Source organism: Mustela lutreola, chromosome 6, assembly GCF_030435805.1.
Source record: "Mustela lutreola isolate mMusLut2 chromosome 6, mMusLut2.pri, whole genome shotgun sequence".
Taxonomy (NCBI): Eukaryota; Metazoa; Chordata; class Mammalia; order Carnivora; family Mustelidae; genus Mustela; species Mustela lutreola.
The window spans coordinates 102,458,588-102,474,820 of NC_081295.1; the positions used below are offsets into that span (position 1 = coordinate 102,458,588).

General features: G+C 36.0%; 1 protein-coding gene across 2 annotated transcripts in view; it reads right to left on the bottom strand.

Moving 5' to 3' along the window:
* BMP5 (bone morphogenetic protein 5) overlaps positions 1 to 16,233 on the bottom strand; it is a 115,677-nt gene that overhangs the window by 42,370 nt on the left and 57,074 nt on the right. For both annotated transcript variants that reach the window (XM_059178289.1, XM_059178291.1), the window contains exon 2: positions 15,824 to 16,016. In XM_059178289.1, the coding sequence (XP_059034272.1) occupies positions 15,824 to 16,016 (193 nt within the window). The remainder of the gene's footprint in view (positions 1 to 15,823; positions 16,017 to 16,233) is intronic.

Consider the following 16,233-nt stretch of genomic DNA (forward strand, 5'->3'; position numbering starts at 1 on the left):
AGTGATATTGTATTAGTTTTCTAAGGCTGCCATCACAAAGTAACATAGACTGAGTGGCTTAAATAACAGAAATTTATTGTCTCACAGTTCTGGGGGCTGGAAGTCCAAATCAAGGAGTAGGTAGGGCTGGTTCTTTTGAGAGTGATGAGGGAAGTATCTGTTCTAGACCTGTCACTGTCTCTTGTAGCTGTTCATCTTTTCCTTGTGTCTTCATATCATCTTCCCTCCATGTGTCTCCGGGTCCAAATTTTCCCTTTTTATTAGGATGCCCTAATTGCCTTGTTTTAATTTAATTATCTCTTTAAAGATCCTATCTCCAAATAAGGTCACATGCTGAGGTCCTGGAGGCTCAGACTTCAATATATGATTTGGGGGAGAGACGGAGCACAGTTCAACCCATAAGACTATTTTAAAATATTTTTTTACAAGCAGAAATTATCCTAGATGTGAATGTTCCATGTTTATGTTATAATTATCAACATTGAAATGTTTTAAAAAACAAATATGTCAAAGTAAACTTAAATTGATTAAAATAATTCATCATTACTAAAATTTGTGTTTTTTCTTTTTCAGAAAGAATTTGAACATTTGTCTAGACTATGATATAAATCAGCATAACAATTTCTTATATAGCTAAATGAAGTCATCATGCAAGTGTTAAGTACAGAGTTATACTTAACAGATAAAGGATTCATAGCATGCATATAGACTTCTTACATGTGAAATATATAAATATATTAAAAATAGTTACTCAAAGGTGAATAATATGTATGTGTATGTGTATACACACACACACACACACACACACACACATTTACAGTTTACTTTAATCATGTCCAAAGGCTTAAACATGTTTAGTAATGGGAATTGGTGGACTGTAGTTATTGATTAGCAAGGGTGCTTTTCATTTTACTGAGAGAGGAAAGAGTTTTGCATATGTGCCTTGGGAGTCTGAAAATACCAGAAGGGTAGGAAGCATAGGTACTTTACTAAGGACTGAACAGCAGGAGCCAAAATTTAATAAGCTTTGAATTGTCATCATACTTACAACTCAAAAATATAGATTGATGGAATGAGAAAATGAAGGTTATATATTTAAGAATGTGACAACAGAAGAGCTAAAATTTATCTTACCATCTTTATGTAGATATCAGTGTAAAGATAAAAAGGATCTGGGGATCAGACAGAGCTTGAACAATTAAGGAATTCCTGTCTCAGTTTCTACAATGTTTAAAATATAGTATGGTAATCCCTCCTTAAAAACCAAATGCAATATAATCTGAATATCTTTTTTTTAAATCTAATTTTATTTTTTTCAGTGCTCCAAAATTCATTGTTTATGCACAAGAAGAAAATTACAGGTAAAGTTTTACTTGGTGTGTTATAACACAGATAGCTCTAAATTGTTTAATTTTGACCTGTGAAATTTGGGAAAGTTTTATTTGTGGAGTCACATTACCATCAAATGACCTGAGTCAAGTTTATTTGGGGGTTCTTTGAGACAGTAGCAATAGAATTGGTTACAACTGAAGAAGAAAGGAGGAAGAACGATGATAAGGGAAGGATCAGAATGAGGGCGGGAGCAAGAAGGAGAGGATCAGAAGGAGGCAGAGAAGAAGACACACAAGGAAAGTCAGTAACTCTTCCTGGGTGTGTTGTCTTGAAAAATCCAGTAGTTGTCGTTGTAAGTCACTCTCTTAAAAATCACTTATATAAGCATAGAGTCAGAAGTTGTTTTGTGGATATAATATCTGTCCTTCTAGAAAAGCTTAAAAATAAGCAATAATAACAAAAAATGTGTATTTACTGGTGCTTTTGATAACATACTACTTCCAATGCCAGCATCATACACAGATTGAAAAAAATGCTATTTTTCAGACAGTACAGATGGACCTGAAGATGATGTGGTTTGTAGTATTGTGATACATGACCTAAAATACTGTGATAGACATGATGTCAAACTGCATGTAAAAAGTTTAAAAGCTTTCACATATATATTTTGAGAGTAAACAAGGAATATGACTATATAAATATTTTACACATAATTATATGAGTAAACTTTTTTGTATTATTTAACTGCATTCATTATATAGCTATGTTTATAAATAAATCCATTATATAAATATTCAATTTCTCCAATTTTTTGGATCTTTTACTTGGGTAAAACAGATATCATCTTTATATGATCATATCATGATTATATGTTCTCTGTATGATCAGACATATATAGTATGCAGACATGCCCAGTATGAATGCAGTTTTGATTGTTGGAAATATTAACTTTCTCTACTGTCTAAATAGCTGACTAAAGGGAGTAGTCTTATTTTAAAACTAAATTAAAAATTATGATGAAAAATATCTGATGTGAAAATAACTAGTCTGGGATTCTACCTCTGAAGGTAACAAAAATTGATCAAAGAATACTAAAACTAAGTGTGATATAAATTACTGAGCCAAACTGTTATTTTATTGATGAGAAAATTTAAAGAGAGATCAAATTATTTCTTATGGTTACTCAGCCAAATGGGAGAGCAGATCTCAATTCTCCATATTTCATTTTCAGAACACTTTGTTTTATATAATGGCAGCTCTCTTTAGTCCCAACTATATTTTGACTGTTTTCCTTATACCAAAAGATAACTTGTTTTTGGACTGGAATACCAAAAGTTTGAGTGGAGCCACCAACCCCAAACAAGATGGTAGAATTTGAGCCAAGGAGTGACCTGAGACATTTTGTAAAGCCATTCACCCATCCATTCACTAACTCACTCTTTCAATTTAACATATATTGACTCCCAATTTGGGTTTTATATTGTATCGGTTTAACTAAACTGTAACTACCTTGTAAGGTTCTGGAGTAGGGTTGGCCACAAAAGAAATTTAGGTAAGACTTGGAAAGTGAAAGTGAAGTAGTAGCCATATTTATGCTTGGAAGACTTCCACATGTTCAAGTGTTATTACAGCTTAGGCATACTGTCGAGATCTGCTGGTTCACCTTTTTGGTGTGGAGCAGCAGGTGAGCCTGCGGCTCCTTCAGATTCCAGTGAATCTTCTTGTTCAATTTCTCTGAATCCAGGGTCAGACATGAGGACATATCTACGAGGAAAGATTTGATAGCAAGGAAATCATTTGCGTCATTGAAATTGGAGGCTGGAAGATAGGTTCCAATTTGTCCTCATGCCTTCCAGATCATTGTTTCAGGTTCTACTTTGTCCTTCCTTTCCCCAACTCACTCATCTTTTCTTCCAGCCTTCTCAGAGGATCTTAGGCCCAGCATCAAATGTAGAGCAACAGCCTTACATAGACTGTTAACTAACTTCCACAGTTGCATAAGGTCAAATCCCTATAATAAATCCTTATGGTATCATTCCCCAGAGGGATTAAACAGCTACCTTATATTTGGTCAATTATATTGAGTCACTTACATCATAGAAGAGCAGTACTGATTCTTACTGGAATAGGTACTGTGGATACAAATTTTCTTTCTCTGCCTATAAGGTTTCTGTCAATATCACTATCCATGAAATTACAGAATACCCTATTTACTATCATGGAATTTCAAAGCTGCTTCTGACCAAAAAGCTCATTTAACAGCAAATGAAGTGCAGAATGGACTCGTGCTCATGGAATTCTTTGGTCTTACTATGTTACCTATTGCCTTGTAGCAGATGGCCTGATAGGACAAGGAAATGGCCTCTTTGAACACTGTTATGCCTCCAGTTGGTCATCAGTATCTTGTACAAATGGACTAATATCATCAGGAATATTTATATGCTTTATATCAGCAACCAGTATACGACTATTTCTGTCACAGCCCTGTCTCTTGAGTCTAGAAATCAAGGGGTGGACACAGGAGTGGCTCCTCTTACTCACTCTTTCTGATCCAATGAGCAAAAATGTTGCTGCTTGGCCCCAAAATGTTGGGCTCTGTTGGTCCAGAGTTCTTAGTTCCCAATAGTAGAATGGTACCACTACCACTGCTTAGCAGTGGTTCCATCTCAAGTTAGAAATTGAGGCATCCATGTGGTTACTTTGGGCTCTTCGGGCCAGTGAATCAACAAGCTGATAAAGCTCTGCTATAGTATGCGGGTTGATCAACCTTAAGTATCAAAGAGGAAACTAGGTTGATTCTACCACAGTATGAGAAAGGAGCATGTCTGAAATATAAGACCTCACCTGAAACACCCTTTAGTTCTCCCATGTCCTATGATAAAAGTCAGTGGAAAACTAGAGCTCAATGCAGTCATTACTACTAATGGCCCAGACACTTCTAGAATGAGTATTTCTTTTACCTCACTAGATTAGGACCAATGACTGGCAGTAGTGGTTGGTGAAAACAAAAAGGATATGGATTACATAGCAGAAAAAGGAGATTATAAATACCAACTACCACCATGTGACTAGTTACAGAGTGAGGGCTGTAACAGTTATGAGTATTCCTTTCTTATTTTGATATTAATGTATTTGTACCCTATGAACCAATTCTTTTTCTCCCTTCCCATCTAGTATAAGTAATTTTGATGGTAGCTAACTGCATATTTTGTATTGAAGTGACAGGATATCAAATGGGAAATATGACCCAGTTAGAAAAGTATTGAATAACATCCAAAGATGGATAAAAAATCAGAGAATGATTTGCCTATTATATTTTTGGAAAGTATGAATGGTTATAGAATGTATGTGTTGGTGTCAGTTTGACAAAGATGGACTGCTGTGGTTTTATACTTTGTCAAATCAACTAAACTGAAACCCAGCCTCCCCAAATTCTCTTCCCTGTTTGTGTCTATGTTAAGGTTAACCATACAAGAAATCTGTGCAGGAGTTGAAGGGAAGCAGCAGCCAAGTTTATGCTTGGAAGACTGGTAAAGTGCCAGGTTTCCTCCTGCTCACATGCATTGCTGCTGATCTGCTGGCTCACCTTATCGTGGGGAGCAGCTGCATCTGGTGCTTTTCCAGCTTCCATTGGATCCCAATAACATCAGTTTCTCCAGATCCTGGCCCACTGTTCCTCCTGCCAGGTCATCCCATTCACCTTCTCCACATCCTAAACGAGGGGTATGTGGAGCTCATTGTGAAGTTTACCAGCTTACCCTACAGCTTACTCACATCATTGAAGTTGAGTCTTTCTGAGACGTAGAATGGTTTCCAATATGTCCTTGGAGTTCCAGCTTATCCTCCCAGGTGTCAGTTCTCTTCATGCTCTCCTACCCCACAACCATTTCCCTTCCCAGTTGCCTATACTACAAACTTCAGACCCATCACCAGATGCAGAAGCAACAGCCTCACATGAACTCTTTAACCAGGTCCCACAATGGCAGAAAGACAAATCACTGTAAGTCCTTTATTCTTTACCACATATATGATTCTATTGCTCTTACCCAACATTAGTTGACATACTCCCTGCTATGCACTGAATTGTGTCCCTCAAAATGATATGTTGAAGTCTTAATCTCAGGCACCTATAAATATGATCTTATTAGGGTCATGAAAATAGGGTCTTTACAGTGTAATCAAGTTGAGATTTGGTCATCAGGTGGGGCTAATCCAGGACGGCTGCTCTCCTTATAAGAGGAGACACAGATAGAAACACTCAGAAGGAAGATAGCTAAAGAAAGACAAAAGCAGAGATGGAAATTATGCTGACACGAGCCAAAGAATATCTGCGGCTACCAGGAAAGGATCCTTTCTTAGAGGTTTTGGAAGGAATGTGGCCCTTGCAGAACCCTGACTTTGGACTTCAGGCCTCCAAAACTGTTAGAAAACAAATTTCTGTTGTATTAAGCCATTCGAATTTTTGGTAAGTTGTTCCAGTAGCTTTTGCAAACTAATACAGTTCTCTAGTTGGGATGTTTCACATATTAAATAGGAGGTGGTATGCAGTATCAAAGAATGAAAAAGTGTCCGTAAGATTTAGTAACAAAGAGGCTGTTTGTGGGTGATGTTGATGGATAATCAGTAGAATGGAATTATGAGAATCAAATTGCAGGAGTTGAGGGATGAATAAATATAAGAAAGTGAGAGGATTTAAAGCAAAGTTATAATGATCTTCTTTATAAGTATACCTTTATAAAGCAAAGAAACATAGTTGTAGGTGGATTTGGTATCTGTTTAATTTCAACAATGACTTGCTATACACTGGCTTTGCTTAGAATAATTATGCCCTTTAAGTCATCTTTCTGAACTTGTTTTTTTTTTCTTTAAGTAAAGATTAAAATAATATCTATCTCAAAAATATATTGCAGAGGTGAAAGGAAGCACAAATAAGAAATGCTATGCAAACTAAAATTGTTATTTTCTCTTTTTTAACAATCACTATTTTCTTACCAAAACACATTTATCACATGTAAGTATCTATATTAATAAGTAGTATATATTATGCTTGGTGGCATAATTAGAATCAGAAGTGATTTATGCAATTATTACTGCAAAAGTTCTTTAATAACCTGTAATTACAAATTTTAGATATAGGTATTCATTCATTCTCTTTAACTTAGTAACATTTATTGATGCATATAATCCATAATGGATCTTTGTCCCTAAATCAGAGGGGAAAAAATTAAGTTGCAAACTTATCAAAAGGAAATAAAATTATTTATATAATCAATAATAAGAGATAACAAAAGAGAAATATTCTTCAGGTCAATATGTTTTCAGTTAGATTTATTTATGCATGTGTATGTGTGTATATACATATACACATACATTATATATTATATAATATATAGAGAGAAGAAGTAGTTAACCAAGAGTGTAATCATTCTATAATCTAACCACCAAGTCCTAAACTTGGTCAAGAACAGTTTTCAGAAATTGACTGGAAGATACACAGATAAACTTTGTCTATTTCTATAAGACATGAACCTTACAGTCTGCAGGACTTCCCCAGTCTTTAGAAAATTTCTACTGTTACAAGTATTTCACCTCCTTCCATCACCCTATGCCTTTGAATAGCTTATCGAGTCTAAAAAAATGCAATGACAGCCACCCAAGGACCGAGCATACGTCTTTCTCTGGGCGTTTGACATATATATCACAACAACATTTAAGGAGCCCAATGTACAACTCTAGTATGGAACATGTTAACAAGGGACAATTTAATAAATTATATTCTCTGGAATTTTTGTCAAGAGTTTCTTTCAGGAACAACATTAGCTTAAAAGTGTTAGAATTTGACTCTGTCAGCTGACTGATATTTTCAGCTGATATTTTTTCTACCAAAACAAATGTGAAATAATAAAATTCTATGAATCTCACAGAACATCAATTTTCAGAATATCTAACTCAATGTTGTATTTACATTTCAAGGGGGCAGATATAAACTGGTAAAATAATATTAGATGAAGTTCAATGACAAGCATGGGAAAATAGAAAAACAAGTTGAATTCTCACTATGAAAATTCAGTTTTCTTTCTGCAGAGTTGTTGGTTTTTTTTTAATTGCTAAGATATTGTTAATGTTTAACAGGTTTCCTGGCATTATATCATCCTGTATTTTTCCCCTGCAGAGAATCTAAACGTGCTACTGGAGATATATATACACACAGGAGGCCCCCTCATGCACCAAGAAACAAAGAAGTAAGACTTTTACAGATCATCCAACCACTTTGAATGCCTCCTAATCAATAAGCCACGCACCTAGAGCTCTTACAACTTGAAAAGCTCTTCCGTGCTATGAGTCTTAGGATGCAAAATATGAAATTAGTCAAAGAAAAAATTGATGGACTAGCACTTTATGCCCTTTTTTTTTTTTTTAAATTTATAGCTTAAATTTTTAAATAGAACAGGACTTCTCAACCTCAGCATTGTGGACATCAAGGGCACTCTCTGTTGGGTGGAGGAGAAGTCCACTGTAGAGTTTGAATTGCATCTCCCACTATCCCAGCATTTCTACCCACCGGACTCCACTCGCGCTCCACCCTCCCACCCTCATCCACTGCGACCGTCAAAAATGTCTCCAGGCATTGCGAAATGTTCCCTGGAGCCCACACTGTCCTCACTGAGAACCAGGGAAAGGGGGCACACATCCCTGCACACCGAAGAGAGCCAAGCTGTGCTTGTGTGCCGGCCTGTGTAGAGAGAATGGCTCCAGCCACAGTGCGTCCTGCTCTGCTCTCCTGCTCTCAAGAGCCCAGAAATCTTCCTGAGTGGAAATTGTCAGTGTACATTCTGAAGCATGTCCACAGAAGAATCACAAATCTTAGCGAAACAGGACGGGGGAGATGATGTAAATATGAAGTTGACTGTGAACTGGAATGATGACAGCTCAACTAAATATATCCAAGTAGTGAAGGTGGCTAATGACATCGAGCAGGCTAGCTTAAAATGTTTTTACAATGGAGTACAAAAATTCATATTCATAGCAGAACATTAGGAAAAGGTTGAGTTCTGCATAGCACATTTATACATACATATGCATGTGTGCGTACATGTGCATAGACACACGCACATACATGTACATACACTTGCACATGCATACATATGTGTGTGAAAAAATTAATTCAAGGACAGCACTCACACCCATGGTGAGTGCCCATTGAATGGATAATTGCCGACTGCTATTCTTAGTAACAGTGATATCGGCACTGATGGTTTTACTTGAATTACTTAATTCTCTATACACTTAAACATTTTAATCCTCAATTTACTTGAATTACTTAATTCTCTATACACTTAAACGTTTTAATCCTCAGGGACATTTCTCCTAGGACACACCCCTCTCTCTGTTTCTGTCTCTCTGTCGCTCCCTCTCCATGTCTCTCTCCCTCCAACTACAGAAAGTTCTACTCATCTTGAAAGGCCCAGCTCAAGGGTGTACTCCTCTCAGTGGCTTCCCTTAAGGTCCTTCACCTTCCCACATGAAGAATTAATTTCCCCTTCATTTGTGTTTCCACAACACTTAGTGCATACTTACATCATAGTGCTTAGCACATTGTATTATAGTTATTAAAGTCTGTGTGCGGCAGGCCCACCACAGCCCCTAGCCCCCAGGCTATGAGCTTTGGAGATTTTATTTACTCGGCTTTATGTCCCTTGTGCTTGCTACATGGTAGGCGCTCGGCAAAAGCATGCCGACCTCAGCTGAATTATCTGGAAAATTCAATCATGTGGAAACCTCATTTCCCAATAATGCCAGATATATGAGGTGTGACCGAAGAGCAAGGCCTTCTATATAGAATCTGGGGCTGTCGGGCTGTCAGCCTTATATGAAAAGGCTAAATAAGTGAAATGATGCAAAGTGTGTTAACTTGTTACCAAGAAAAATAAAAATCTGGATAAATATCAGAACGCTCCTTTAAATTGCACACATTTAAATATGAGTAGGAACAAATGGGAGAAGTGGGAGATGGTAGAACTAGAACATATTATTATTATTTTTAGAACATATTATTTTAAGACTTTTAAGTCTCACTAAGATAAATACATGTGAAAGAGATGACATAATGGGTCTTTTAAAAAACTTTCATTGCCTAACACTGTTAAAACGTCACATATTAGATGGTTAATAGATTAGACAATGTCTTGAATATACAACATAGCTACAAAACATCAGTCTGAGTTGCCTTAAGCATCCCCACCACAACCCTCCTCAATAATAACATTAGGGAAAGTGAGCTTTATGTATGTGAAATATATAGATGCATTGTTGAATGCTCTGTATTGAAGAACGGTCTACACTGACAGTTCAATTGATTCTGAGTTTAATTCAAAACATTAAGCAAAATAAAGCCCACAAGTCTGAACATAGAAGTTTTACATAGAAATTTTAAGAGGTGACCCTAGCTTTGGAAATGGCCAGAAATGTTAGCTTCTTTTTCTTTTCTACTTCCCTTTTAGTTCTTGATTTAAAAAATATATGAAGCCATAGATAAGTAATACTAAACAAAATATAATGCTAATTGTATTTCAAAAGTACCTTTTTTAAAAGTTTTTATTTAAAGTCTAGATAATTAACATATAGTGTAATACTGGTTTCAGGAGTAGAATTTGGTGATTCACCATGTACATAAAACATCCAGTTCAAAAGTACTTTTTAAAATTAAATTTTTTTTCTGTTTGACCTGTGATGACATGATGTAATAATGAAGTACTTTTAATCTGTTCCTCCTCACTTTCAGAGACTTAAAGTCAAGGTTCCCAGTTGGCACAATAACTTCCCATTAGTAGAAAGGAAAGGTATAGATTTACTTAGCTATCTTCATTTTCTGTGGGGGAAAAGTGACTTCCGCGGCTAATTAAAAGTAAGAGAAATTACTGCTAAATGCTAGTGTTTTGCTCAGTTTTGTTTTGGTTTGGTTTTTGCCCACCTCTACCTCTGGCAAGAGTACCTTGGGAAGGCTATTTTGTAAAGAAATCTGTAGCTTGAGGTTGTTTCATTATTGTCTTTGTCTCAACTATAATTAAACTTGTTTCTGATTGTAAAAACAATGTTGGCTATAAAAATTTAGAAAGTACACAAAAGGGTAAGAATTAAAATTTCAAACCCATAAGACTGCAATAAACAGTGCTTTCTTCTGATCTATTTTCCATATGAATTTATTTAAAATAGTATAGTTATGCCCCATACTTTAATCAATTAATGTTATAGTCTGAGAACCTTCCAGTGTTATCAATTTTTTTAAATTTTTATTTATTTTTATTTTTTTTATACCCATATAATATATTTATATCCCCAGGGGTACAGCTCTGTGAATCGCCAGGTTTACACACTTCACAGCACTCACCATAGCACATACCCTCCCCAATGTCCATAACTCCACCCCCTTTTTCTCATCCCCCCTCCCCCCAGCAACCCTCAGACAATTTCTACTTGTTATATAAAGTATAATACCTCAATTTTCCATAAAGTAAAGTATGACATTTTCTGTTTAACAAGTTATGTGATTGCAAATAATAATACTCTAGTAAACATTTATATGTGAATCTTTGTCCATTTTGTCTACATCTCTGATATTTCTGTGTTATTCATAAATAACTAGTCTCTCATCTTCATCACTCTTCAACTGTATTTCAAAGAAGAGTTTGATTATTTGTTTAATATATGCTTTCAGGCGCAAGTTCAGAGATAGCTTCCATGATGTTGCTGTTAAGTTAGGTGATATTCATTTCATTATTAAACTTAAAATGTACCAATTGTTTTATTATGAATCAAATATCTGGTGGTTTTTTATTAAGTAAAGGCACCTGGCATCGTATTATTTACTTGATCTGTACATAAAAACAGGTATCCCTAGATGGTAGTTATTGTTACTGTAATAACCACCTACTTTCGGCTCCCCTATGGATATAATCCTCTAAACCCTTACAAAATAGATACTCCTACTGAGTTATATGAATATATACTGACCAATGTATTTATAAAGTATCAGCTATAGTCTTCATACTGTGATAAGCACTAGTTCTTCTCAAATCAACCTCAATACTTCTACTGTTCTGAAATACTTATTATTGTTTTTATTCTTTTCATATTTGTAAACTTGAGATCCTAAGATATACAGCAGTTTCCCCCATAGAGGAATTCCAAAATCCATGCTCTTATTGGTATACATCACTATTTTCTAGGTGGCTGAAATCCCACATGGAAACCTGAAATATTCTAAGAGGCACATGTGCTGTTTCCATATCAACCATCCCTTACATATATATATTTTGAACAAAGAGGGGAGTGCAAAAAGTGAGTCCTGGATGTATGACAAAGACAAGGCATTTTCTTACACTGGATTAACGAGCCTCTAGTAATGGATGAATGCCTATTTCAAAGACAAGGAAAGCATTTTGCCAGAGATTCTTTCAGCTGATCAATAGTATATAAAACTGAAATGTAGGGTATACGTGTGTGAGTTTGCATGTTTCAGAGATTGAAAAAGATAACTGGGAAAAAGTCTATATATATTAGCAAAAACAAAACCCACAGAAAACAGTAAGCAGAGCATAAAGCTACAGGACAATTCAGCAACAATACGTGATAGAGTTCAAGAATGTCAACTTAAGTGAATTGAACTGACATGGAATTTAATTTACTGAACCGAACTTTTATAAATGCTATTCAGTAAGGACAGAAACCTTTGCAGTCTATGCTATCTTAGAGTTTAGAATGGCAAGTCAAGAGAGTATCAATCAAATATATACATGTACTTTAGATTTTAGAAATCATTTCTCAAAGATTTAGGGAAAATATCAAGGATATTAGGAAATCTTGGATCTTAGAATAGCTCTAAACACATGTTAAAATAAGTAAAGACAGCCAAATTATACTCAAGAGTACTGAAAAAACATGCAGATGCAGTTGTAGAAACACTCAGAGCAATGTTTTTCAAACCAGGTATAATTAGAAAATTACCAAAATTTCAAGATAAACAAATGTTTCGTTGTTTGAAGAAATTAAAATTCTCAAAACTGTGAAATCTGATAAGCTAAGCATCAACACCCATAAATATTCCCACATGTATTATTCATAAAGATGAGCATGGATTGATCAGGAATCAATCTATAAATTATTATCAATAGCCTCTTCTAGTAGACCTTTTTTAAATCATCTTTATTATGTCTTAAATTATGCAGTTCACATACTTAAAAAATAGATGTAGGGCGCCTGGGTGGCTCAGTGGGTTAAGCCGCTGCCTTCGGCTCAGGTCATGATCTCAGGATCCTGGGATCGAGTCCCGCATCGGGATCTCTGCTCAGCAGGGAGCCTGCTTCCCTCTCTCTCTCTCTGCCTGCCTATCTGTCTACTGTGAACTCTCTCTGTCAAATAAATAAATAAAATCTTAAAAAAAAAAAAAAATAGAGGTAAAAGAAAGTGAAATGGATGGCTAGTTCAGTGGATAACATTTAAAAATATCCTGAGCAGGGGCACCTGGGTGACTCAGTCAGTTAAGCACCTGCCTTCAGCTCAGGTCATGATCCCCGGGTCCTGGGATCAAGTCCTGAATCAGGCTCCTTTCTCAGCAGGGAGCCTGCTTCTCCCTCTATCTGCTCTGCCTGTTCTACCTACAGCTCTTCATGCTTTTGCTTTCTTTCTGACATTAAAAAAAATCTTTTTTTTTTAAGATTTTATTTATTTTTATTGGACAGAGAGAAAGAGAGACCACAAGTAGGCAGAGAGGCAGCAGAGTAAGAGGGGGAAGCAGGCTCCCCACTGAACAGAGAGCCCGATGTGGGGCTCGATCCCAGGACCCTGAGATCACGACCTGAGCCGAAGGCAGAGGCTTAACCCACTGAGCTACCCAGGCGCCCCCAAATAAAAAAAATCTTAAAAAAAAAAAAATCCTGGGGCACCTGGGTGGCTCAGTGGGTTAAAGCCTCTGCCTTCGGCTCAGGTCATAATCCCAGGATCCTGGGATGGAGCCCTGCATCGGGCTCTCTGCTCAGCGGGGAGCCTGCTTCCTCCTCTCTCTCTCTCTGCCTGCCTCTGCCTACTTGTGATCTCTGTCTGTCAAATAAATAAATTAAATATTTTTAAAAAATAATATCCTGAACATATACAACAATAGACTTAAATAAAAGTTTATTTTTATTAAATAAATAATATATAATTATTTTTATTTTTTATTTTATTTTTTTATTTTATTTATTTTATTTAAATTTTTAATTTTTATTTTATTTATTTATTTTGTTTTATTATTTATTATTTTTATTTTTATATATTATTATTTTTATTATTAAAAAGAATTATTTTTATTAAATAAATAATATTTTATTTAGGGCTGGATCCCTGGACTCTGGGATAATGACATGAGCTGAAGGCAGACACTTAACCAAGGGAACCACCCAGGTGCCTTATCATCACTTAATCTTATTTTTTTAACTTTTTATTTGAGAGAGAGAGAGCATAAGCAGGGGGAGGGGCAGAAGGAGAGGGAGAAGCAGACTCCTATCTAAGAACCCAACTACATAGGTTCCCAGGACCCGAAGGCAGATAGATGCTCAACAGACTGAGCCACACAGGCACCCCCTCTCATCACTTAATTTTTAAAGACACCATCATTATTTAGTATTAAAAAAACAATGTGGTATGCCAGGCTCTGTCTCTGACAAAAACAACGACCACCGCTGCAAATTTAGTATACTTATTTTACAAATGAAACCACTGGACTGAGATTTAAACAAAAATCCACCCATAGACAAATAGCTAGTAAATGTTTGAGCTAAGAAACGAACACAAGATTTATCTACCTTGGAATTACTGCTCTTCAAGTAAGATCAGCACTTATTAAAGTCTGTCTGGCTGAAACAGTGTTTCATGGGTTTTAAGTATTATATACCCAAAGAAAAAGATTTCATAGTCAAATAATTTTGAGGAAGACTAGGTTTCTTTACTCTAAACCTTTTCTAAGAATTTAATATTCTTTTTTTTTTTAAAATTTTATTTATTTATCAGAGAGAGAGAAACACAGTGAGAGGGAACACAAGCAAAAGGAGTGGGAGAGGGAGAAGCAGGCCCCCCCGCTGAGCAGGGAGTCTGATGTGGGACTTGATCCCAGGACCCTGGGATCATGTCCTGAACCGAAGACAGAAGCTTAATGACTGAGCCACCCAGGTTCCCCTAAGAATTTAATATTCTGATGTGCATTGTGAACTTCCTAGAGAATGGTTTAACAGGTAGGATTTTCAAATAGATTTGATCTCAGTAGCTTTTTATTCTTTTTTCTTCATTGAGCATTATGAGAGGCTATTGTCCCATTGAGCACCCACTGGGAACTCTGGCATTCTCAAAGACCAAGAAAAATCTTAACATCGGGGACTAGAAATATTCAACAAGGAGAGGGAGGAGCACTGGAGGGGAAAAGATAGCTGTCTTTAAATATCTATCTCATCAAAGAATGACATACCATTTCACCAAAGGATAGATCTAGATCTAATGATTGCAAGCTATGGGAGAAAGATTTCACCTGAATATGACATATCAATTAAGAGTTAAAAAAAAAAAAACAAACAGGGGCGCCTGGGCGGCTGGGTTAAAGCCTCTGCATTCTGCTCAGGTCATGATCCCAGGGTCCTGGGATACAGCCCTGCATCAGGCTTTCTGCTCAGCAGGGAAGCTGCCCCCACCCCTCTCTCTGCCTGCCTCTCTGCTTGCTTGTGATCTCTGCCTGTCAAATAAATAAATAAAATCTTTCAAAAAAAAAAAAAGAGTTAAATAAACAACAACAACGATAACAGAAGAGCTGTCCAACAAAGGTAGCTTATCACCTATAAAGGTGTTACCCAAGAGACTTCTTCACTGGGGAAAAGGTCAGAGAACTCTACTAAGCTTTCTTTTCAACTCTTCTGTTTGACAGTTCATTTGCGGTAATTATCAACTGAAGTTTCCATATATTTAGTATTTCAGGTTATCTGTTCATTTTTGCTCCATTTTGAATTAAGCATTTTACAGACAGAAGACATAAATGTTAATGGTCAGAACCTGCTACAAATGTAATGCCTTATATCAAAATACACATATATACACACAGGCAATTTACATTCATGCCAGGGAGCAATAAAGCTATTCTTCTCTAACTTACAAAACACCAAGCTATTTAAATCATTCTAATTATCGATTTTATGTGTGCATACTAAAATGGAAGTTTTCTCATTTACAAAATGAAACAAGGGGCCTGGGAAGAGACCATCTAGTATACAGATTGGTGTCAAGAGAAAGGAATAGCTAGGTAATGTGGAAGGCATATTTCAGATCAATCACTCTTACTTTCAATGTGTCTATACCTGGCTTTCAACGTCTTTACATCCAAAGAAAAGATGATTTGATAGGTCACATGGATTGTCAGTGATTTTTACTACAATTAGCCTTTGTTTGCATAGTAAGTTAGATATAAAGTCATTACCTATTGGTGTATTCCTTGATGATTTGATATATGCTAATCTTAATTGTTTCATTTTCAAATCGACTATTGCTCTGGTCCTTGTATATTCGGAATTCAGCCGCTGTGACTGCTTCCCCATGAGGAATTTGAGTCAGATCAAACCGGAATTCTTTGTAATGCCTTCGCTGGTGAGAAAAATCTTTGTCTCTTTCAACTGAAGAAGGAAAAAAAAAAAGGGAAGGAAAAAAGTTAGTCCTTTATAAAATATGGAAATTAATAGTAAATGCTCCAGCTTTGAAAATGAAAACAAACAAGTAGGATATTATAATACTGGAAAAACACTAGAGCCACAGACCCATACATGTTTCCAGTGGAAGGAAATTCCACAAGCCAACAACCTTTAGTTCAGAAGCAATATAACCTCTGTGGTT